This window comes from Phycodurus eques, chromosome 2 (genome assembly GCF_024500275.1).
Source record: "Phycodurus eques isolate BA_2022a chromosome 2, UOR_Pequ_1.1, whole genome shotgun sequence".
NCBI classification, from domain to species: domain Eukaryota; kingdom Metazoa; phylum Chordata; class Actinopteri; order Syngnathiformes; family Syngnathidae; genus Phycodurus; species Phycodurus eques.
The window spans coordinates 14,285,308-14,292,843 of NC_084526.1; the positions used below are offsets into that span (position 1 = coordinate 14,285,308).

At 43.2% G+C, this 7,536-nt stretch overlaps 1 protein-coding gene across 4 annotated transcripts in view; it reads left to right on the plus strand.

Moving 5' to 3' along the window:
• The window catches only part of zgc:123258 (uncharacterized protein LOC641502 homolog), a 44,657-nt gene extending 37,882 nt beyond the window's left edge, over positions 1-6,775 (plus strand). For 3 of the 4 annotated variants that reach the window (XM_061668296.1, XM_061668314.1, XM_061668320.1), the window contains 5 exons: positions 3,308-3,407; positions 3,549-3,629; positions 3,768-3,928; positions 4,785-4,818; positions 6,538-6,775. In XM_061668296.1, coding sequence (XP_061524280.1) covers positions 3,308-3,407; positions 3,549-3,629; positions 3,768-3,928; positions 4,785-4,818; positions 6,538-6,578 — 417 coding nt within the window. In that variant the 3' untranslated portion in view covers positions 6,579-6,775. The remainder of the gene's footprint in view (positions 1-3,307; positions 3,408-3,548; positions 3,630-3,767; positions 3,929-4,784; positions 4,819-6,537) is intronic. The other variant, XM_061668305.1, reaches the window with a different exon arrangement.
• The last annotated feature ends 761 nt before the right edge of the window (positions 6,776-7,536 follow it).

Genomic DNA, 7,536 nt, shown 5'->3' on the forward strand with positions numbered 1-7,536 from the left:
GAGTTCCTAAAGGCTCTGGATGTTGTGGGGCTGTCCTGGTTGATACGCCTCTGTAACATCGCGTGGACATCGGGGACAGTGCCTGTGGATTGGCAATATGGGGTGGTGGTCCCCCTTTTTAAGAAGGGGGACCGGAGGGTGTGTTCCAACTACAGGGGGATCACACTCCTCAGCCTCCCTGGTAAGGTCTATTCAGGGGTGCTGGAGAGGAGGGTCCGTCTGGAAGTCAAATCTCAGATTCAGGAGGAGCAGTGTGGTTTTCGTCCTGGCCGTGGAACAGTGGACCAGTTCTACACCCTCGGCAGGGTCCTCGAGGGTGCATGGGAGTTCGCCCAACCAGTCTACATGTGTTTTGTGGACTTGGAGAAGTCCTGTGAGGGGTGCTTCAGGTGTATGGGGTATCGAACCATCTGATACGGGCTGTTCGGTCCCTGTACGACCGATGTCAGAGTTTGAGCCACATTGCCAGCAGTAAGTCGGACCGCCAAGGCTGCCCTTTGTCACTGATTCTGTTCAGAACTTTTATGGACAGAATTTCTAGACCCAGCCGAGGCGTAGAGGGGGTCCGGTTTGGTGGCCTCAGAATTGCATCTCTGCTTTTTGCAGATGATGTGGTTCTGTTCGCTTCATCAAGCCGTGATCTCCAATTCTCACTGGAGCGGTTCACAGCCGAGTGTGAAGCGGCTGGGATGAGAATCAGCACCTCCAAATCTGAGACCATGGTCCTCAGTCGGAAAAGGGTGGCATGCCCTCTCCAGGTCGGGGATGAGATCCTGGTCCAAGTGGAGTAGTTCAAGTATCTTGGGGTCTTGTTCCCGAGTGAGGGAAGAATGGAACGGGAGATCGACAGGCGGATCGGTGCAGCGTCTGCAGTGATGCAGACTTTGTATCAGTTCATTGTGGTAAAGTAGGAGCTAAGCCAAAAAGCGAAGCTCTCAATTTACCAGTCGATCTACGTTCCTACCCTCACCTATGGTCACGAGCTTTGGGTCGTGACCGAAAGGATGAGATCCCGGATACAAGCAGCCGAAATGAGTTTCCTCCGCAGGGTATCCGGGCTCTCTCTTAGCTCGGTCATCCGGGAGGGGCTCAGTGTAGAGCCGCTGCTCCTCCACATTGAGAGGAGCCAGATGAGGTGGCTGGGGCATCTGATCGGATGCCTCCCGGACGCCTCCCTGGTGAGGTGTTCTGGGTACGTCCCACCGTCGCTGTCGTCATAGGCTGTTTCGTACTCCTTGAGCGCTGGCAGCAAGATCAATTCCACACATTCACCATCCACACACAGATGTAATTGTGAATATTACTCCATGGCTGACTAATATGCGAGCGCATTGGGCTGAGGTTCCGCCTGTGCGCTCTGGACCTGCTATGGATAAGTCACAGGAGGGGACGAGACCAGAAAAAAACACTTCCGCTGCTTCTGCTGTTAAGAAGTAACGGTACTTTTACTCCTTTACAATGATCTAAATGTCACTCACTACTTTTATTTATCAACTATTTCGTGCGCGAGACTACGACTTTGACTTCCGAATTGGGCACTGTTTGCGCCAATCCATTTTAAGCGCTAGTGACATTTACTGTAAGTCTTGTTCACCAATGAAACGTGACAAGAAAGTCACATGACCTCTCACGTCGTCTTCCATTGGGCTTCCCGGGCATCGGCATTAACACTATATAAGCCAGCCCGGCTAATCATCATGCCTACGTGGCGGCCATGTTGGGAAGGTTGTCGTTACCATGAAGGCAACGGCAGCCGACTCATTTACATTTAGACGAACAAAAACAACAGCTTTCATGTATTGTAGTATTTGTCCGGCACTCTGGCCCAAACGTGGATATTTCAGCCCACTGACACCTTGAGAAAACACCGTGCAGTAAATTGATGGTTTTTTTTGTAGTTTTGACTGTGCATACACACACAGCAATATCAGAATTTGCACATTGAAATTTTTTTAAATTGATGTTCATGCTGTGGTTAAAAAAATAAGTTACTCAGTACTTGAGTAATTATTTCACTGTGTACTTTTTACCCTCACTCAAGTAATTTTTTGGTGGACTACTTTTTACTTTTACTTGAGTCACATTATTGTCAAGTAAGTAACAGTACTCTTACTTGAGGTCAATATTTGGCTACTCTACCCACCTCTGGAGCAGACATGCTCTATTGCTGCTCTTACGTTTAAGCAACATTTTTGCTCGTCAGATCAACCAGTGTCGTATTTGTTGCACTGGTATTTTCGTGTTGAGGTGCTGCGGATCCTGGCCCTGGTTGTGGTCCCAGCGGAACTGCAAAGCACACGAAACATCAGCGACGAGTTGATCCGCTAGTACATCTTGTATTAATTAGGAAACGTGCCTACAATTATCTAATTAGTTTCCGGATGTTAATGTTAGATGTATTTAGCGATGGAGCAATGTTAGGGATTATGTCACGACACAGAATGAACTAACTTGAAATTCAGAAATGGCCAATAGAAACAGACAAATATTGTACTTAATATTTTCCTGGAGGATGCATTTGGGATTAGCTTTTGAAGTTGGTAACAGTGGAAAAATGAAGTGAAACAGACAATGATTTTAGTAAATTCTTTTCCAGAATGAGAGTGCATAAAGACGAAGATGCTATTCATGTGACACAGCTTGAAGCAGGGATCAGGTGCAGGTGGAGATGGGCTTGGCTCAAGTTGGAGGCCAAAACAAAAAAGCAAAGAAATTAGGCAAATTTAATTTTAATCTTAAATTTGTACATCAACTTGTACTTGAAGGGTGTAAATACATGTTTTTCTGTGTGAAGAAATTTTATTTTGCCTTATTGTACTCTTCAGAGTCTTGCAGGTTGCTTAATTTATGTTAAAATAAAAATATTCTCTGCGGGGGCCTGGGAGATCCCCCCCAGCCCACCCCTACAATGTTTTTATATATTATATTATATGTTATATATAGGCGGCACAGTTGCCTCACAGTTCTGAGGAGTGGGGTTCAATTCCCGGTCCCGCCTGTGTGGAGTTCGCATGTTCTCCCCGTGCCTGCGTGGGTTTTCTCCAGGCACTCCGGTTTCCTCCCACATCCCAAACATATGCATGGTAGGTTAATTGACAACTCTAAATTGCCCGTAGGTGTGAATGGGAGTGCGAATGGTTGTTTGTTTGTATGTGCCCTGCGATTGGCTGGCAACCAGTTCAGGGTGTACCCCGCCTCCTGCCCGATGATAGCTGGGATAGGCTCCAGCACGCCCGCGACCTTAGTGAGGAAAAGCGGCTCAGAAAATGGATGGATGTTATATATAAAATATCTCATCTACTTATAGCTTCCTGTCGTGATGCGTGTCCCACGCTTTTCATCCTGGACTCAGAACTTGTGTGGGATGCAGTTCTCCATTCTGGGTTATGGAGATATCATTGTTCCAGGTGAGTGTGCCCACTCCCATCTCTGCTCATAATCAGCCACGCATGTTACGTTATTTAATTAAGTCAAGATTATTAAAAAATAATAATAATAAATAAAATGCAATGAAGACGAGCTTGTTGAGGCTTCTTTTGGTCCATTAGGTCTGTTAGTGGGTTACTGCAGCAGATTTGACGTCTGGATCAACAACACGAAGAAAATCTACTTCCTTAGCTGTTGCATAGGTATCTTAAAAGGACATCAAGCATTTATGATATTCGCTTTTCACACTATGTTATGCAACATGATTCTGTAGTTCAGCTCACTGTAGGTTGTCGTCCTAATCTTCTCATTTATATCTTGCCATTCCATTTAATTTGTAGCCTATCTGATGGGAATCATAACAACCTTTGCTGTAATGCTGCTGTCAGGGATGGGCCAGCCAGCTCTGCTCTACCTTGTGCCCTTCACTCTGATCACCTCTGCAACAGTGGCGGGCTGCAGGGGCCAAATGAAGCAGTTTTGGACCGGAACCTCCTATGAGGTGAGCGGGGAGATTGTGTAGATACCTTCATTCTTCAATGTTGATACCATGGGAATGTTTTTGCTCTCTTTAATTAGTCACAATTTGTTATTAGCAATGTATTCAACACAGATGTTATTATGAATGTGGGTGTGTCAGATCTGCCTCTAAACTAATGCAAGTGAATGGACTGAACTTCATAAAGTGACAACCTACAAAGTGCACAAAGTTAATCCCTCTCATTCACCCATACACACACCTGCACACTTAGACATGCATGCATGCACGCACGCACGCACGCATACACACACCTCCATACGCAGTATATTTCAATATTCATCACAGTAACAGTGTTGTATACATTGCTAGCCGTAAACACTCGTGAAAATATATTTGCAGTATATATACATTTTATGTCATACTGTAAAATGTTCATGTAATATTTGTAGGTCTAAATATTCTTTTGTGTTATGATCAGTGAAAAAACATTTTATCACTCAAATATATGACGTGACTTACAACTTGCTTAAACCAAATAATAACTTGACTCAACTTGCTAGATTTTTTTGTGTGTTTTTTTTTGTGGTAACCATAACTTGGGACTTGCTTGAAACTTGAAAGACTTGATACTTACTTGACTTGCACATGTGCACAAACTTGCACACGTGACTTACTCCCACCTTTGGTTTGTGGGAGAAAGTGAGAGACTGTGTGTGTGTGGGAGGGAGAGAGAGAGCGAAAGCCTCTCTGTGAGAGAGAGAGAGAGAGAGAGAGAAACTGTGTGTGAGTGTATGCATGAAAGCAAGAGACTTAAATTGTAGGTGTGTGTGCTGAAGAGGATATCACAATTTAACCTGACATTGTTTGTCTTCATCAGGTTTTGGAATCCTCACAGGAACCTTTCTTGCCAGGTCTGCTTTCCTCATCCCTGCTAACAGCACTTCTTTCATGTCATGCTAGCTTCATTTAAACCGTTTTCATTTTCTTCTGCTGCTCTTGATCGCTATCGCTTGACAATGGAAGCTTTTGCCGTTCTTTGACCACTAGATGTCCCCATTGATCTATCTACTGTACTTTTGTTTCCTATAGTGCATGTCCTCATAAGGGCCATGGGTGAGCTGGAGCCTGTCCTAGCTAATTTGGGGCGAGAGGCTGGGTACACCCAGGACTGGTTGTCACCCAATGGCAGAGTACATATTGTGTAGAAAGACCAATTCCGGTTCCTTATTTCGATTCAGGGTCCAAAGGATTCTCGGTTCCGATTCTTTTAGGGGGCTGGGTCAAAAAAGTTGGCATGGTTTAAATGAAGGGTGTCAAAATTATGAACATCCATTTTTAATTTTTTTATTTTTTGTACCAGCCCGCAGCATAGAATAAAATGAACATTCGACTCAAGATTCTTTATAACCAGTATCAATATCAAACCTATGAACTAAAAGGTAATGTGTGGAACTAACCCAATTAACTGCAAATTCATTCATTAATGTTTTAGCTCAAAGTTAAATATAGCATTGTTAAAATGGTTATTTGGGACTGTTTCATCTCCTCAAATCGTTTGTGTAAGTTTTAACTTTACTTCCTGTTTTAAGCTTGTAGCCTTTTATTTTGAAGGGTACGCACCGGAACGCAAAATTTTGGCACGAAAAGTAACTTCACATGGCACCAGTGATTTTTTTTTTTTTTTTTTAATGATTTATTTAAAATTATTTTTTATTTTTTTTAATGGCTGGAACCAAATGCTATAAAACGCTGATTGCTTTCCCTACCCACCGATGAGGCAAAAGGTTAGTGTTTGTGATACTGTGAGACGTTTATGTGAATTTTGTTAGTCCCGGTTCCAATCAGTTCTCAATTCTCGATGCCCAACCCTAATTCACATACACATTCCAACCTATACTCAATGTAGAGTTCAATAAACCTAACATGCATGTTCTGATAATGTGGGAGGAAGTATCCAGAAAAAAGCCTGGGTAGCACAGGGGAAAACCCTGCGATTCAAACCCGGGGCCACTCTAATTTACTGTAAGGCAGACGTGCTTACCACTCTTTCACCGTGCCGCCAAGGTGTGCCGAGTTGATTTTCCCATCCATTTCAATTGTTGTGAAGTTCTTTGAGAAACATAGTAAACAAAACATGATACAACAAAGGTTTATTATGATACACTGTGTTACAAGCATTTAATTATTCAATAATTCAAATTGAATAAAAGGCATAAAATCGGGCCAGAGAGGGATGATTTTTCAAAAGTTCATTTCAGGTAGAAGGTAATCAGAATCATCTTTATTTGCCAAGTATGTCCAAAAAACACACAAGGAATTTATCTCCGGTAGTTGGAGCCGCTCTAGTACGACCACAGACAGTCATACAGAAAGTTTTAACATGACAACCTGTTGTTTTTTTACTGCACTCTACCTTTAAACTCCTATTTCTCCAGGTTTTTTGCCCCTCATCTCTTAACCATTTATGTAGTTTAACAATCATGTTGTCATCTGCATGTTGCAGACCTGGGAGGGCCCGTTGTGGCATGGTTTAATAGATTGATGAATGTGTTATCTGTCGCTCTTGTGGGCTCGCTTCTTTTTTTCATTGAAACAACAACATGGATTTTAACATTTCGTTCTCTTTACAGAGGCAAGACCTGACCACCCTGTAGAAGCAGAGCCATGCTGACCTCCCAAGCCAACTGCTGGAATTTCTGTTCATTTTTATATTTTACTATGACATTGACAAAGCAAGGGACAATGATGAAACAATAATTTTAGATCAGTATGGGTTGATTTTGACTGTTCTGCTGAGCAGAGTGTTTGTAGCTTCTTTTGAAAAGGCTTTTCAGTGCCTCTCATGGTTCTGGGGGGGGGGGGGGGGGGGTCAACATATCTTTGCCTACACATTCTGCCTTGGCGATGACTGAACACATGATAGAAAGCACTTTACTATATTTAGTGTGTTTCATCTCGGGTGGGCTAGGGCAGGCTAAGTAAAATACTAGCAGCCCACACAATGATACATTTTTGATAACTTTGGATTTCTGTCTTGGCTGTTTTTATGATGTGATTTGTGCATTGCCTTATATTAAATTAACACATGTAAAGTGTTTTGTTGTGAATGTCTTCCACACAGCCGAACAAAATGTTTAAGTAAGAGTGTCTGTAGTGTGCCAGTGTTTATTTTCATTGGCCAACCCTACAAACTTACCCGGACAACAAGGGATGACACAAACGTGACCAGGAAATGGATTCCATAATAATAATAATGCATTACACTTATATCGCACTTTTCACAGTACTCATATATACTTTACAACTGCGCACATTATTCATTCACTCCACAGTGAGTGCTCTTAGTGTAGCCACAGCTGCCCTGGGGCAGTCTTGACATGACCCTGGCTGCCATTCTGCGCCTACGGCCCCTCCAACCACCACCAAATATCCAACCACATTCATTTATGGGCAAAGTGGATAAAGTGTCTTGCCCAGGGACACAATGACAAGGCGGGGATACGAACCTATTGCAGGGCGTACACTTACCTCTGTGTAATACCGCACACAAATTATTTTTTTGTTAAACTGAAATGGTAGTGATGTTGCGAGATGTGGAGTCTTCGTGTGGCGGGAAATGAAAGGAGCGT